At 38.4% G+C, this 17,356-nt stretch overlaps 2 protein-coding genes and 1 pseudogene across 2 annotated transcripts; all 3 read right to left on the bottom strand.

Annotated features, from left to right (window-relative positions):
* Positions 1-67: 67 nt before the first annotated feature.
* LOC121788842 (mRNA-decapping enzyme-like protein) lies at positions 68-3,952 on the bottom strand. The gene is made up of 8 exons (XM_042187444.1): positions 3,722-3,952; positions 3,572-3,612; positions 3,332-3,381; positions 2,874-3,018; positions 1,671-1,727; positions 1,326-1,449; positions 446-913; positions 68-327 (listed from the first exon to the last, which is right to left on the bottom strand). Exons 1-8 carry the CDS (start codon positions 3,893-3,895, stop codon positions 268-270), a joined length of 1,119 nt encoding a protein of 372 aa, XP_042043378.1. The 5' UTR covers positions 3,896-3,952; the 3' UTR covers positions 68-267.
* A 2,489-nt stretch (positions 3,953-6,441) lies between these two features.
* LOC121788815 (OVARIAN TUMOR DOMAIN-containing deubiquitinating enzyme 6) lies at positions 6,442-10,883 on the bottom strand. Its single transcript, XM_042187425.1, has 8 exons — positions 10,207-10,883; positions 9,748-9,909; positions 8,199-8,276; positions 7,690-7,768; positions 7,440-7,585; positions 7,291-7,356; positions 7,023-7,197; positions 6,442-6,925 (listed from the first exon to the last, which is right to left on the bottom strand). The coding sequence occupies exons 1-8, from the start codon at positions 10,879-10,881 to the stop codon at positions 6,705-6,707; spliced, it is 1,602 nt and encodes a 533-aa protein (XP_042043359.1). The 5' UTR covers positions 10,882-10,883; the 3' UTR covers positions 6,442-6,704.
* A 192-nt stretch (positions 10,884-11,075) lies between these two features.
* LOC121788824 lies at positions 11,076-14,266 on the bottom strand (annotated as a pseudogene).
* Between the last annotated feature and the right edge of the window lie 3,090 nt (positions 14,267-17,356).

Here is a 17,356-nt window from a genome sequence, read left to right as displayed (position 1 = left end):
AGTTTTATGGCTTTAACTCAACATAGTCGAAATTGATTTCGGGTGCTAAGAAAGGTAATAACCATAATGTGAAAATGAAACAATATATTGAGGAAGTGACGAAATATAAATCAACTTCTATGGGTTAATACAAACTCTATACAAGGACGGTATAGGAACATTTATGGTTAGTAGAAAACTACATACTGAACAATGACTTGTACAATTTCCTCCTACTGACAATTAAGGCAGGATACGGAAACTTGACCGGCAACCTCTGATGACTTATCACGATTGTTGGTTTGCACTAAGCATTGCTCGGTAAACCATGTCGATGAATTGATTGTCCTACGAGTAAAATTATATGACCATGAGCGTAAGAATAATACCAATGTTAATTTTATAACAATGCAAAAATCACATATTTTGATGCGCAGTTTAAGATTTTACGAATTGTAATGCATACCTGAACAAGCAATTGAAGTGCATCCCGAACTTTTTCTCTGCTGATAGGTGGCCCATAAATTGGTGTAGGAGCAGTTGGAGTGAGTGATGGTGGGGGTGTTGGTGGCGGAAATGGCTGAAGTAATGGTGCACCATATGGTCTCTGTAGATTTCCTGGAGTATTTAATGGAGGTGCAGTTGGAATTGCTGATGATACGGGTGGTAAAGCCAGTCCAGCAGAGGAAGGAGGAGGCCCAAAAAAAGTCGATGGTTTCACAAGATCAGCTGAACGCTGTGCTGTGGTACGTTCTGTGTTTTCAAGAATGGACATTTTAGGGGTAGAAGCAGATAAATTAGATGGTGGTTGAGCAGTTGTCAAAGTTGGCAGAGAAACAATCTGTGGATGGGATGCAGGAATAACAGTTGCAGAGGGGTTGAAAGGCTGTCCAGACATTGTTGTATGCGGAGCAGCTCCTATGTTCAAAGCATTCTGCAAATTTATAATTTCCACATTCAAATTTATCCCAATATGTTTCACAACATGAATCATTTCAATAGTCATTGGATAAACAATTACTAATACAGAAACAAATAAATAATTAGAGCATTAGTCTCTACATTAAATGCAGACTTAACTCTACTTTCATATCACGGCAGAGTGATTCTTGATCCTAAGTTAGGTTGACCAAAGAAAGCACAATATTCTAAAGGGAAATTGGAAATCCCAGCAGCAATGTATTTCACCTTTCCCTAACTCAACTACACCACATTGATAAGTTTATGGATACTAACAAAAGGAAAATATGTATAAAATGCTTACTCATCAAGTCTAACCTTCTATGGAATACTCAAAAGTCAAAACTCAGCAAACATCACGAATTTAAAAGGACAAAGAAACGTACACTGAAGAAGTTCATAAAAGAAGGATCATCAGAAACCTCTGTTGCATTAGCAATGGAAGATGTTGTCTCTAGGGGACCATCCATTACTGCCAGTGTAGGAACTGCTTCTAGTTCTTCAAATTCACTGAGAAGATAATAAGTAGAATTAAGGAGGGATTTTCAGCATAGAAATCCACTGTATTTGTTAGTTGAAATTAGTAAGCTAAACCTAACAGAATGATTGATTGTTGTGAGATTAGAGCAGTCTGATTGATCATGATGTAGCCAAGGTAAACTCAAATCTCATAATATCAGCTTAGTGAACTTCACGTCAATGAGAATTAAATAGATACAAACTAGAATTACCTTTTCACAGAAGAGACTTTGGACTTTGTAGGCACCTTAGAATATGCATTAAGTATCCTAGAAAAAGGAAACAGGGCATTAACATGATGAAGCAGACATAGATAAGAAAAAGAAGTATCAAGCCTACGCTATAAATGATTACAAAAGATCTCAAGAGCACTGGACGGTCGGAAAAGGGAAAGATGTGAAGGAAAGGTTAACTAGTTTTTACAAGTATACAACTAAGTTTTAGCAATGTTCATTTGATGCATGCTTTGTTTTATTATCAAATTTATATGAATGCTAAACGATGAAAAAGTCAACATGAGCCCATATAACTTTGTAGTTTGTCCTGACAAAACACAATGCAGCAACACTACAATGTATTTCTCATGCAAACGAATAAACAAAATACAAACCTTCCACGATAAAAGAGCCAACAAAATTTTGAAATGACATCTTCCAATAAGATGTTCCTAAATCAATACCTCGTCTAATACTTTCTCATTTTGTCCATGTAAATTACTTAACTATCCAAACAACTGTAGGCAAAATAACTAAATAAGCTATTGTTTCAATACCATTAAGAAAGTACATGCATGAACGCATGAGACTTATTGCCACTGAACTCCAAGTTGTCACAAGAAAATTCATAATCACCATATAACTACAAACAAACAATTAGATAGATTTACTAGACAACCACATAGCACCTCCCGTAATATAAGTAATTAAGTATATAACCTGATTAAACCTTTACAAATTAGCACCTTGACCACAATCCAATGTTATCAATCTCGTATGGCGGCTTGCCTAAAAACCGCCACAGGGATATGGCGTATTAGTATGGCGGATATGGCGGTCAAAAATTAAATAAATAAAATAATACTTATATATTTATATATAATTCAAAAATTCAAAAATATTAAAAATATAACATCTAAAACACTTTAAACAATTAATAAAGCATAATATACCACTCTAACCACCATGTTTCTTGCATAATGCCCTATTCCTAAATGCAGTACACACGCAATGTTGTCAAATGTCGGATATGGCGGTGCTATGGCAGCGACATGGTGCTATGGCGTTTCCACCACGGAACGCCATGCCATAGCGCCATGGCGCCGCCATATCCGCTATTTGATAACATTGCCACAATCTGATGGACCTACACACTAACAGGTGCAAACAAAAACAATAGTAAAATATTTGACCCCACACCTGCTAAATAGATTTGCAACCTCTTCACATTCCCGGGCATTGTAAAACCATATCCCATTAACTTCTTGGGAAGCATTTCGGTATAAGAGATATGGAACCTGGACTTCATACTCAAAATCTCCCAATAGATTCTCCACCAGATTATCTGCTTGAAACAGCAATACATGCCTTAAATATCCAAAGATAGCAATGGCATGCTCAAAACAATTGCATATTTTAATAAAGATTATTTAGCAGAACTGTATAGGACCAGTGGTGGATCTCCCATTTACTTATGCCTAGCAGGAAACTGAGAGCACTTATACTGAAAAGCCAAACGGTCATGCCAAAGAGATTAGGGTCTATATTTATAGTAGTCCAATTTATTATTCATCCAAAAAGTTGGCAATATCAGTGGAAGACAAATCCAATCAGTACCCCAAAGTAATTAAACAGATGAAAGGAAATGAGTGACTAACCAGTATTTCGGCGGTTCATTACTATAAACTGGAACCTTGGTTGGGTATTCCTGAACAAAGAAAAACCTCAGACATCAGATCACGCAGAAATAAATTGCAACATCCTCACAAAATTCCCCAGCCAACATCGAAACAACACAATTTCATCCAAATACTCTATTAAATCAATCTACCAGAAATGAAATGATAAAAAGGATGGAAGAAGTGGAGAAAAGAGGAGCAAAGCAATGAAAGCCTCACCTTTTGACGACAAAAAGTGAGCCTTCCACATCCTTTCGACTCTGCCAACCAATATCCACAATCAACAAAGTTAACAACACAAAACCCCTAAACGAATCACCAGATTCAACAACTGAATTGCTGCTGGAGAGATGTGTTGAGACAGCGTACCCATTGGCTAATGTCGATGTTGAATTCGTAGAAGGTGACGTGGGCAGCGGTGATGAGAATCTCCTCCACGAATGGATCGATCCGCTGCAGCACCGTAAGATTGAGGACTTTGGTGGTCTTCTCGTCGAGATTGGGCATCAATTTCCCGTTCTGCGACATCGTTTCAGGCTCCATCTCACTCCTCCTCAGCGTCAGTAGAGAGAGAGAGCCCCTAAATGAAATCAATTTCAAGCACAACACACCTTTTGTATCTGAACTCGCCGCGATTTCTCAGGCTTTAATTATGTTGGGCTAGGGCATATTAGTCATTTCGTCTCATTGTTTATTACACTGTCAGAGCATCCACAATAGCGCCTAGCGCACCGCCTAGCAGAGCGCCGGCGCTAGGCGGTCTATTGCAGCCGCCCAGCGATTTTTGCGAAAAAAAACCGCCTAGCGCTAGGCGGTTCCGTGGCGCTAGGCGATCCGCTAGGCGCTATTGCAGCGTCCGGATCGCCTAGAGCACCGCCTAGCGCAAATTTTTAATTTTTTTTTTTGTTTCCGAAACACTATATATACGCGACTTGCCCGTCATTTTCATTCGCACCACTTGTATTAACGAGTACTCTCTCTATCTTAATTTCTGTACAAGATCAACACCTAGAAATGAGTAACGCCGGTGGTAGTGGTGGGACTGGTGGGGATGCTGAGGAGTACGAGCGTATAATGAACGAAGCGCTAGAGGCCTATACGAACCGTGAGATTGATCAATGGATTCAGAGGGCCTTGCCGCCGGCGGTACCTCGACCTCGACCAGTGGTACACCGCCGAGCGGTGATTGATCGTGATCACGTAGCTGCACATCAGCGCCTCTACGAAGACTACTTCGCACAGGAGCCGCGGTTCAACGCCAACCTTTTCAGGCGCCGTTTTAGGATGCGCAGGTCCCTATTTATGCGTATTGTTAACGGATTGGAGCAACGATATCTGTATTTCCGCTTTAGGCACGATGCGGCTGGCAGACCCGGCCACACTCCTATTCAAAAGTGCACTGCGGCAATCCGGCAGTTGGCCTACGGAGGCGTTGCAGACATGTGGGACGAGTACCTCCACATCGGTGAGACGACTGCCCTGGAGTGTATGAAGTATTTCTGTCAGGGCGTGATTGAAATATTCGGTGATCAGTACCTTCGAAGCCCTACCCCCGATGACTGCCGGGATCTGCTGCGGATGCACGGGGAACAGCATGGGTTCCCAGGGATGTTAGGCAGCATAGATTGTATGCATTGGGAGTGGAAGAATTGCCCCGCCGCCTGGAAGGGGATGTACACTACCGGCTACAAGGGAAAGAATCCCACGATGATCCTCGAGGCCGTAGCTGATTACCGGCTGTGGATTTGGCATGCGTATTTTGGGATAGCTGGTTCGAACAACGACCTCAACGTCCTCAACTCGTCGCCACTTTTCAACGAGCAGTGTCAGGGTGTCGGTCCGGCCATCAGTTTTGTCGCCAACGACAACCGACATGATATGGGCTACTACTTGGCGGATGGGATATACCCAAGGTGGCCCGTCTTTGTGAAGATGATCTGATGCCCAGGAGATGAGAAGAAGGCCTGCTTTGCGGCACGACAGGAGTCGGCGCGCAAGGACGTGGAACGCGCATTTGGTGTGCTCCAGGCTCGATGGGCGGCAGTTAAGGGGCCAACGCGTTTGTGGCACGTCGACTGCATTGCTGATATAATGTACGCCTGTATAATCATGCACAACATGATTGTCGAAGATGAAGGTGGACAACTGACTGATTGGGCCAACGACGATAATGAAGCTGGTCCAAGCCACAGCGTTGCCGCCCCTAACGTACGGAGTGGGGTACCCCACGATGAAGACGGCCGCCTCCAAGCACATGCCGACATGAGCCAAACGGAGGCTCATATTCGACTCCAAAAGGATTTAATTGAAGAGTTATGGGCGCGGAGGACTGCACGACGTTAGTTTTTTTTTAATTATGTAATTTTTTTAAATTAATGTACTTTTTAAATTTTATTAATATTAGTGAATTTTCTCGTTTTTGTGTCGTAAATTTAATTCTGTATATTGTGTGATTGTTAATTATTTCATTTTGTACATATTTGTTAATAGTAATGTGGATAGTATGTGGCTAGGCTATAGCTGGGCTATTGCTGGGCTATTTGCTTGTTTTGATGATGTGGCAGGAGGATTGTTAGTGCTGATGATGTGGCAGTGGCTAGGCTATTGCTGGGCTATTCCTATTGTTGATGGCCTAAATCCTAGTTTTATGCTATAGTACTTACTATACATACTGTCAGTGATATATTGGGGCAGTATTAATTTATACATATTGTGAGTGAAATAAGAATTAAATGAAAAAATGGCAAAATAGGTAATTAGTGAGGACTAGTGACAGTACAATAATACTAATAATACTTCTGTGGATTATAATGCAAAAAATCATATATTTATAGAGAAAAAAAATCCTTACTACTAGTAACTTTAACGGATAGGCTAAATAAATAAAAATATATGATTGCTTTTTGGTAAACAAATGAATGAAATAAATTATTGTAATGGAACATCCAATTCAACGATTACTACTATTAATGCTTTTATTCTTACAATAATCTCCTTGTATTTTAGCACATTACTTGAATTGCTTATTTTAGGCACAAGATTTTTCAAAAATGATACTCCAATATAGGGCCGCCACTGACACCAGTATCTAAAATTACCACAATCTAAAGATTCTAAACCATTTCCACATAAATAAAATACAAGATCTCAAAAACAACGAACATGACTCTTCAATGGCGAGAGGTATTGTGATATGTTTGTGTCACAGCTGTTGAAAAAAAACACAGATTCTCATATGAAAACAACATAAAAAACAGAGCAGGTTCAAAATTCTACAAGCTGGCAAATGAGATTCTTATTTCTCATATGTAAACAACATAAAACAGAGTCTTGACTACGGCTCCGGTGATTCTTATTTCTCGGTTGCCTTGCCTTTATTTCTGCCACTACTGCTCGTTTCAATCAGGTAGCAGATCATGGAATCTACGTCGTCTCCAAAAATGCTATACGCCTCGATCACCTGCAGATAGCTGAACCCCATAGACAACAGCTGCTGCATGCTGCCATTCAGAACTGAACCGGCCGGCCCCTGGTCATGCCCTCCTTCCTGTCTGGCTTCGCTTCCTGATGATCCTGACAAGTCGGTGAGGTTTACATGTTCAGCTTCTAGCAAAGAATTCATTAATTGTCTTAGGCTTCTCAGTATAATCATGGTAATGTAAGCACTCACTTGCTGCAGAAGATGAGGGCTCAGCTCCAGAAGTTGAGGACTCCATAGGACCTACTTGTTGCTTGAACTTGTCAGCGGCTAGATACTCTGCCCTTGAAGCTTCCATCACCATGCGTTCAATTTCTTTCTCAGTCAGCTCAAGGTCGGAGTAGAAGCGCCCCTCAGCAAGAAGTGCCTACCAAATGGAACAAATCTATTACTATAAGTTTTGGAGTACAGGTGATTCATTATTCCATTCTTTAGAGATGTTAGTATATACTCCACTTACATTATCGATTTGTTGATCCTGTTGAGCTTTGATTGCTGCTTTTACTTTACCCTTATCAATGTCCATCTGTCAAATTAACACCAAATATGGCGAGGATGAGAACTTTGGACATGGAATATGAAGGAATTTTCATAAACAGATACACTTACCCCTTGAAGGGAGCTAAATCCAAGCCCAGCACCAATGGTCAGCCTACGTGGATCAACAAGAGAGTTGTAGTGATTCCCGTGGTGGTAGCTTAGCCGTATCGGAGGCGTGTCAGTATTGTAATTTCCGTGGAATATATTGATAGGTTCTGCATCACATAAATAGTGATTTAATTAGCAGACTGACAAGAGAAGGGATTTCATTATAACATAGAAAATCCGACTCAAAAATCATCATATGCGAATAAAACACCTGTGCTGCAAGAATGTATATGTATAGGCCGGTTATACATTTCTGACAAAGCCTGGATCTCCACATTATTTCCATAGACCTGCAAAAGAAGAAAAACCAACCCTAAATGGCTAAATTATGAAGAATCAAGCTCAGGTCCTTCCTCTTTTGCCCTGTTCGTTCTCATTAGAGTTGGGTCGAAAAATTATTAATACACTACACAAGAAACAAAATGACTTGGTTCCTTATCATTTCAAATAATAACAACATAAAAGCAAGTTCCTCCTCGACAGAGACTCGTACGCGAGTGCTCAATTTCGAAGACATTACCAAAGGCATATAATCCCTAAGTTCTAGCAAGTTGCTCATGTTTAAAAAAAGGACAGTACAGGAAATTTCCCATTTAGATACTATTGGTGAGTGAAAATATTAGGACTTGGAACTTAACTGTTTCATATACTCCATTATTTATGAGCAAGTTCTGACACTACTAGTACTATTTGTGAGGAAGAAAACTTGCAAGAATGTACCTTATCTCTTCTCTTCCTCTTGCAATAGGAAGTAAAACCTTCTGTTATGAACTGTGAGAAATGATCTCTTTCCCGCTCCTACAACAAAACAATTTACATCATATGGTTAATGCATGAACAAGACATCTGGAAAAGATGCCTGGGAAATTAAACCTTTTCTTATGACAGAAAAAAAAGTACTTAATATATATTAAATATATAAGGTTTATAAGCATGTAACTCATAACAGATATTGTTTTGTTATGTTCTTAAGGGGAACAACCCAAACAAATATATTGGATGCTAATCGTTGGAATGAGATCTTTTTGTACTGGTTGTTGAAAGTTCATCTGCTTTTGAATTCTCAATCTAAAACTCATATGTAATCATATCAGGATGATGATTGTTGGAAATAGATCATTTAAACAGGTTGTCGAAAGTTCATCTGAGTCAAGAAGCAGATGTTGATCATTTTAATTTTTAACAGATTTCATCTTTATTCTAGTACTAGTATGTTGTATCACTATAAAGGTAGCCAACAGACAAACTTTAAAAAGTGCATTGGTGTCCCACTTGGACATGACATCATAGTAACACCCTCAGAAACTTCATTGGATTATGTCCAACATAACTCAAGAAACCAGCAGATCCAACACCTCCCAACACACCATATGTGTAATCAAATGCGTAAGTTTAAATTGCCACTCATTGCCAAATACAGTCTTGTAGTGCTCAACATAGTGTCGTTTGATCAACAAAGGTATCTTTAAAAGCCCATAAAAGGTCTCTGATAAGCTAATAGTCTTTTACATAAAGATTCAGATGCATAAGGGGGACTTGTTTACACATGTCATGTAAGGTCAGATGTGTCTACTAGGAGGAAAAGACAATATTTGATGAGCAAATAGGTAGATGCACTTATCTGTACTAATTTGCTTACATAATAAGTCAAAAGAGCAGTTCAGATAATACGTCATCCGTCCCACGTTACTTGAGCCATTTCCATTTGGCACAAGATTTAAGAAAGTGGTGTTTAATGGTTAAGTGGACAGGAAATAAATTAAGAGAGAGACGAGAGAGTAAAATAGCTGAGAGAAAAGTAATAGACATTAAATGTGTTGTTTCATTTTTCATAAATGGATATAACTCAAGTAACGTGGGACAACCCGAAATGGAATACAGACTCATGTAACTTGGGACGGAGGGATTATATAGTAGAAGATCATAGGTTTTTTAAGAAAATAGGATCCTTAGCATGTAGTAAGATATTCAGCTCATGCTTTTTCCATGTAACTTTCATGGAAATTGGAACTATTTAAGGACAAATCATTTTTTAAATGCAAAGTACTATGTTTAATGCGAAATTACCAGAGAAATTGCAAGCAACTCAATCCACCAAAAGACTTGTAAAATAACTACTGCTCAGGAAGTAACCACAAGATATATTAGGATTACGCTTCTTTGATGGTACAACTGAATGTTGCCAGTGAAATTTATTTTTAGTTAGCTGGCATGCATTGATTGCAAATACAAAAGGATGTAATAATGCAAACAAAAATCAGAAAATTACCATATAGTCAATGCACATCTGTCTAACCAAATTATATAGTTCTGAATCACCATATACTTGATCAGCAACAGCACGAAAAAGACAGTTCCCATCCTCTAACATTTTTCTCACTTCCAAGCCTTTCACTCGCCTTAAATCAATCTGAAACTGGTGTTCTCTTTCCTGTATCAGATAAAAGAAGTGGTTATCGCACTACTCTGGCTCATGAACTATCATTCTTTAGCAAGTTGTAAGTTGTAACACATATATATCTGGACCCCCAGAATTAATTTAACAATGCAACAGGAATGGAGCACAAAAATTTAATGAGTAAATCAATGACTTGTAGATAGCTGCTTAGTTTGATTCGTATAAAGGTTGAATAGTAGAACTCAATGATAACCAATTATATGAACCCAGCAGCAGCATGTGTAAATGAAAAATCATTGCTCTAAAATGCTGAACGCCAAAAAAACTCACTGCATCATCATAGACCGAACTAAAACTCTGGCTCTGCTCATCAGCACTGTTATATCCTTCACCTTCGCTATGAGACCGAGGTGAAGATGGGCGAGATCCAGTGGGTGGTGATCTGATCGATACACCAGGCAAGACAGCGGATCTCCTAGATGCCCCTATTCGCATTGCATTTGAATCCGCAGATGGAGATCTCCTAGAAGTCGAGTTCACAGAATAAGGCTTCGGAGGTGGTATAGGAGGTGGTGGTGGTGGATATGAACTGCCAGGGACCTTCTGGAAAGAACTTCCAACCATTGCATCAGCTTCTCCCTCCACCACCAGCAAGCCTACACATCCTTCAATATTTCCAGGACCTGCATTATCATCATTATGCACTATCTCATCCTCTACCAATTTTATCCCTTGCAGGTCACTGTTCAAACTTCCGGGAGAAAATTCCAAACTTTTGTTGTCTGAAATAGCATGATGATCTGACAACTCATTTAGTACATTCTGCTCTTGCACTTCAACCAAATTTTCATCCTTTACTGTTTGAGTAACTTGTGCAGTGCCAGTAGCTTGTGGTTGTGGAGAAGCTGAAGAAGACGACGGACTAGGTGCTGATGTTGATGGTCTGTTTTTATTAGACGAAGAAGATGGACCGGCAGAACCTCGCTGCACTAAAATCCGAGTCATACTTCCTCTCTTGCTCGAGAACCCAAGGTGACACTTTTATAATTTTACTTTTACCCAAATTAGCGATAAACAGCTAAAGGTTTGAGTTTGCCACGTGTTCTAGCCTTGGGAGCAGTCACACCGATTCCACAGGTAAGTGATTTGTTCTTCCGGCCCACTAAGATCCGTTCAGCACGAATCAATTTCTGCATTCCCCTGACAATTCTCATGAGAGCTTGACCTCCAAATCTTTTATTCTTAAACAATAAAACCCTCTTTTAGATGAGTACTCGAATTTACCCGTGATTAAGCCCCAGATAACGAATAATCAGATCCAACACTCCACAACTGCTATTCAAACAAAAAGATAAGTAAGGATTAAGAAAAGAGAAACGCAAATTCGCAATTGCAATTTGAACAGAATTTAGAGCATTTACAAACCCCAAAACAAAAAACAAAGATATGCAGAGAGAGCAACAAATACAAGGCCAAATAAGGTTTCAGCATTTTCCGCCACAATTAGCGAGTGATGTAGAAATATAAAGATTAGCAAATACAAGTAAATTACACTGCGCGGCATCAATAAAAGAAAAAGGCTGTGAATTGACAAACGAAAAGAAACATCCGCCCCGATCCCAGGCAAACAAAAACGTACGTACATGGAGTATTTTTTAACGCAAAAATCAACTTCAGAAAATAAATCAGATAGGTGGTGATTTGGAATTTCTGAAGGAAGAAAAAGAAGAAGAAAAGAGCAGATGCACGCGATTAACTCAAGAAAACCTAATCAACGCATGAGCAGGTGAGCTATTTTAAAAAATAAAAAAGCCCTAGAGTTTGATCCGTTTCCGAGCTTGAAAGAGTCACCTGATTGGAGGGATGATGAGAGAGAAACAGATGCAGCTGTGCCTGTGTATAAGAGAATATGACTTCGGGGCAAAGAAAGAGTGTGTGTATTGTGAAGAGGACAGTTTCGTGGCAATAAAAATAGGAGGCTCTGTATAATTTTCCGGTATTTAGTTTTTTTTTGGGTTCATTTTTGTTATTCATTGCTGGTTTTGCCTCATTTTACCCCGTGGCCGTGGCAGTTTATTTTTTTTTTTGGAATATCTCAACTAAATTATTATTTCATTTTTTTTGATAAAAGACAAAACTATCTCTTTTATTTTTTCTACAATTTCTTAATCTCAAAAAATAAATTTAGAGTACAGTCAACAATTAACCATGTAGCAGTGCAGCCACACAATCATTAGGAATGCCGATGGGGGTCGAAATCATTAATGCAAAATACGATGACCATTTTTTAGAAAGTGCCATTTTCATCACAGTTAACATAAATCAAAGATGTAATCTCTGTATAAATGCAGGTGATGTAAGTTTTATGCCATTAAGAAAGCTTTGAAATTTCCATGTGATCTGTGAGTGTTTTCTTGAATGTGATTGTTGCAGTTTTTGTGATCTTGCTTAGTTTAGTTAGTTACTTCAGATGGCCAAAGCTGCTTCAATCTACTGCCACCATTTCATATACCATCATCTCCGACATATACTAATACTCCGGTCATACCTACTCTTCCTCTGCCCTTTCCCACATATGGCTTTCCTCTCCATGATCTGTCTTTTGAGCATTTTTATCTTTTGCTAATTTTTGCAAGTTGTAAAATCAATCCAACAGATATTCATATACCTATGGATATACTATTATTGAACTCACCTTGTCATTTATTTATCCAATTTCTGTCTTATGGTTCCACTCCTCAATGACAAAACTCGCTTGGCAATCAAATAAACACTATCTACACACAACAAAACAAATTGTAAATTTCACACGACAAAATTCTGACATTCTTGCAAGCATATATCACAAAACATTTGTATTAATTCTAAAACAAAAAACAAGTACAACCATAAGAGTTAGATGGCCTCAAGGGCCAAATTTCCAACCATTTTAGCTATAGGAACAGGGCATTTTGTGAGCATGTCCAACTTAGTAGGAGCTGAAGCATGTCCAAAGAGTGACAACCCCAACGTAATAAGCTCACCAAGAGAGAGTCTTGAGGAAAGAAAACCATGCCACAAGTGAGGATCAAGCTCAAAGAAAGCATCAAAAAAGCTCCTAGTCCCATTCAAATCGAGCTTCAACAATGTCTCCATCCCAAAATTGTACAACTCCCTCTGACACCTCCTCTCCAGAGGCCACAGCCCATCCCAAGCCCTCTGATAAAGGGCAGTCCCTCGGATCATCCTAGTGGAGCCGAGGCACTCAGCAATGGCCCTCGCTACCAGAGGGCCAAGCGCCATTGTCTGAACAACTGTGTAGCCAGTTGCAGGAGGGGCCCTCCCATCGGGATCAAGCACTTCTCATCCTCAATAACGGCCCTCACACGTATCCCCAACTGCCTCAGCCTCGCCACCATCCTCCTCTTCACCTCTGCATATGACAGCACCGGCCTGCTCACCAGCGACGTCTCCTCAAGAAACACCAACTTAGAATCAAAAGGCATCGCATACAAGAAAGTCGGGAACTTTGAGTTGCTAGCGCGTAGCTGCGGCTCGTTTCCAAGATGAGAATCCCTCCAATCCATCAACACCATCTTGTCCAAATCAAAAGGGTGTTCATCAACCTCAGCCAAGATGCCATGAGCAATCTGAAACCCGGGATTCCTCGGCTTGTCATACTCGGTGAAAGTACTACCGAAACCACTAGCATCAACAATCAAACTAGCCCTCAATTCGGTGCCATCGTCACACAAAACTGACGACTCAAACTCCTCATGATTGACCTTCCAAACCTTAGCCGTGTGGAATCTCACACCATGTGTTGCACACTCAGACAACAACCTCAATTTCAAGTCTTTTCTATTGACTCTACCATAAGCACGGTCCAAATACTTGGTTTTTCGATCATTGATATGAACACAAGTAATAGGCCACTTTGCATCCAAACAATCCTCTAATCCCAAGCTCTCAAACTCATCAACCCACACACCGTAATTGTTTGGCCACATCGAAAGAGGGGAAGGGTCGAGGCAGCATACCTTGATCCCGCGACGGGAAACTTGCTCGGCTAGGCGGAGACCGGCCGGGCCGGCGCCGATGACGACGACGTCGAACTTGGGGCGATCAGCTTGGTTGAACCAGGGAATGTCGAAATTCAAAGACTCCGGTTTTGATTTGGGCTCCAAATCAAGAAAGCTGTCGAATTTGCTGCTTTGAGCGATTTGGCGGTCTTTTATGCGAAAGGTGTGAGGAATTGGATGCCAAGTTGGAGTCTTGGCTGGAAATGAACATAGGTTTGAAGTGGAGAGCAAGGGAGATGGGGTGAGTTTGAGAAGAGACGCCATTAGAGAGAGCCAGACGAGATGTCAATGCAAGTGAAACATGTTCTTGCCTAAATAGCAATAGAATCACAAAAAATTAATGCTGCCAAAATGAACAGAAAGGATCCTAGAAATTGACCCAAATTTTGGTTAAAATGGATGCTTTTGAAAACAAAGCTTGGCAGTTCCAACAAAGTGGTGGGCCATCTTCCATACACCAACCCCAATTTAACTAATTATTTATACACCTTAATAAACTTTGTATACTTCGTAGGTATTTAGTGAAATAATGATGTAGCGATTAGGATCTCAAGTTTGTTATTCTGAGAAGATAATATCACTAAGTAAATTATAAATAGCATACAAAGTTATTTGTACTTTTTTAAAACTAAAACACTCAACATTAAATAAGAAGAAGACCGCATGTAGGAGAGCCGTTTTTTTTTTTATTTTCAATTAATTGAAGAGTAGTTAGTTCAAGATCGAATTAAATTCAATTAGGGAAAATGAATACGTATGAAAATTGTATGTCTCCATAGATACTTGGGAATAGTTACAATTTTGGAATCAACCCATTTTTATATTTATATTTATGTCACATGTATGACTTTTTTATATATCCCATTCCTGCATCACAGACTCCAAGAGAGTAAGATCTGTGAACTTTTATTAATTAAATAGTAGTACTCCACTAAAATACTATTTAATTACTATTATAACTTTCAAAATTTACTGTCATATTTGAGAGATTCAACAAAATTATTTATAAATTTATTAATATCTAACTTTATAAAAATTTACTTTTTTCTGTTCAATAATAGATATATCTGGTCAGACAATTGATAATTTAATCGGCTCGAACAATTAAACTGTGCACCGATAGCATTGTAGATTTGCATACCAAATCGATTTTTAAAACATTGTTTAATACTACAGGATAAGATTGATGGGCTGTCAATTTAAAATAGATGTTGCATTAAATAAACAAGAGATAATAAACACGGCGAAGTATCAATTAAAACCTCATAAGGTTCAACTAGGCGAATAGGAATAGTCACTATCCATTAGCTGCATATAAACGATTTGCACATACAATTGAAAGCCTCATATTTCAAATGTTAAAAACACAATTATGAAGCTCCGCTAAGATGAATTTCAACAAGTTCAGTTCCGCCATATTCACAAACATGTAGACCTTTTACACTTACAATAGCTTGGCACTCTTCATCCACAGAGCTCTATCTTTGATTGTTTCCTGAAGTGGAATGCACTCTATCTTGCATGGTTGCTGTTTTGTCAACAAGAAGTTCAATCTTGTCACCCCTCTCTAGAATCTTCTCAATGTTGTCCACTGTGATTGTGCGTACCTGAACCAAAATTAAGGTGTCATGAAAACAAGTGTAGTACCGAAAAGTCGGGAACCTCAGCCAAGATGCTATGAGCAATCTGAAACCCGGGATTCCTCGGCTTGTCGTACTCGATCTTTGGTGTGAGGAATTGGATGCCAAGTTAGAGTCTTTGCAAGGGAGATGGGGTGAGCATGAGAAGAGATGCCATTAGACGAGAACTGCTGGCTGTGGCCGGTGGGGTATGTGAGGCAAAAGGTCGTGAAGTAGAGCTGCAGAAGCGGCGGTGGTCGTCTTGGCGGCGGAGAGAAAGAGAGAGAGAATTGGGTGCGCCGATCTGGTTTGTGTATTACTTTATGTTTTTTGGGCTTTAATTTACTTTATGTTTTTCCTTTCCAGCATATTGTTTACATGCAAAAAAGGCAGTTTTATCCTATTATTTATTACAAATAGAATTTAAATCTCAAAATCAGCCTTTTATTCTCAAAGTATCGCTTCCTTCAACTTTAAATATTTGCAAGCAGTTTTAGTTGCAACCATAAAACGTTTCTTCCCAATACATGGGAACCTTAACCATGATTAATTGCAAGCAAAGTTTTAATATGTTACAAAAATTATTTTACCTTTCCCACATATATCATGATTGTTTTTTTTACCCATTTTGATATTTTAATTATGCAGAATAATAGTAGTATTTTTTTTCTGATCTTCAATTTTTAATGCTAATCTTCTTTTAATTATCTCTGCGTTAGTAATAAATAATAGGCCGTGCGTTATAATGTTAACTTTTCTTAAATTGTTAATTTGTTAACTCATCAACGTAGTATATTAAAAATGTCAACACAATTATATTAAAATGCCAACACATATTTGTATTGACATTTCAATATTAATGTCAACACAATGTATTAAAATATCAACTTAAATAAGTTGACATTTCAGCATTATCGTGTTGACATTTTTAATATACTACGTTGATGAGTTAGCAAGTGAGCAATTTAAGAAAAGTTAGCAACATATCACGTCCCTAAACAATAGTTTAGAACAATTTGCTTAAGATTATATATATCCATATCATTTTTAAAAATTATTTAATAGATTAAGTCTAGAAAATCATAAATATTTACAAACATAGTTTTAATATTTGTATTTTATTTTTACCTTTTATACATATATAAAAAATATATGTTTCTAATCCCAAAAACATAGGATCTTGCAACCCACTAAATATTTTTGTATTTTAATCATGTAGAACAATAAACATTTTTTTACTACAAGTTTTTATACTATTAAGTTTCTTTTTAAATCACCCCATTTAGTAATTGTGTTGATGTCATGCATTTATGTTTGTTGGATGATTTAATTATTGTATATTATGCATGATTAATAGACAAACGGTTTTCAGGTTTTCAATAGACAAACGGTTTTCAGATAGAATCGGACCGGACAGCCTATCAATTTGCGACCCATCCGGTCGAACCGGCCAGTCCGGTTTTTAAAACATTGTCACGTTGGACATTGTTGATGAGATTAATAAGTTCTTGATTTCATTAGATCAGTTTCAAAGTTGAGTATATTTGAGTTATGATAGCATTTCAAATTCAAAATTTTAAACTATTTATTTGTTCAAATTATTTGTTTTTTTTTTCTTTTGGATGTAGTAGTATATTTTCTTTTTCATTCATACATTTTCTATTTTGTTACTTTTTTATTTAATATTACTACACTCATACTATTAGATACTCCATTTGTCCCCAAAGAATATGCAATTTGAGTTTGACACGAGTTTTAATGTGAAATTGGTAAAATAGGAGAGAGATAGAGAGAGAAAAA

This window comes from Salvia splendens, chromosome 2 (genome assembly GCF_004379255.2).
Source record: "Salvia splendens isolate huo1 chromosome 2, SspV2, whole genome shotgun sequence".
Classification (NCBI taxonomy): domain Eukaryota; kingdom Viridiplantae; phylum Streptophyta; class Magnoliopsida; order Lamiales; family Lamiaceae; genus Salvia; species Salvia splendens.
This window is presented reverse-complemented; position numbering and strand designations above follow the sequence as displayed.

Bases quoted from the DNA above. Each gene is read 5' to 3' on its own strand.
- LOC121788842 (XM_042187444.1), bottom strand. From the start codon at position 3,895: ATGGAGCCTGAAACGATGTCGCAGAACGGGAAATTGATGCCCAATCTC. The intron at 3,382-3,571 runs GTGAGGCTTTCA...TTCTTTGTTCAG, and splicing joins TCACTTTTTGTCGTCAAAAG to GAATACCCAACCAAGGTTCC. The intron at 3,019-3,331 runs GTTAGTCACTCA...TGTTTCAAGCAG, and splicing joins AATGAACCGCCGAAATACTG to ATAATCTGGTGGAGAATCTA.
- LOC121788815 (XM_042187425.1), bottom strand. From the start codon at position 10,881: ATGACTCGGATTTTAGTGCAGCGAGGTTCTGCCGGTCCATCTTCTTCG. The intron at 7,357-7,439 runs GTAAGTGTATCT...TTAATTTGACAG, and splicing joins GATTTAGCTCCCTTCAAGGG to ATGGACATTGATAAGGGTAA. The intron at 7,198-7,290 runs GTAAGTGGAGTA...TCCATTTGGTAG, and splicing joins AGGATCAACAAATCGATAAT to GCACTTCTTGCTGAGGGGCG.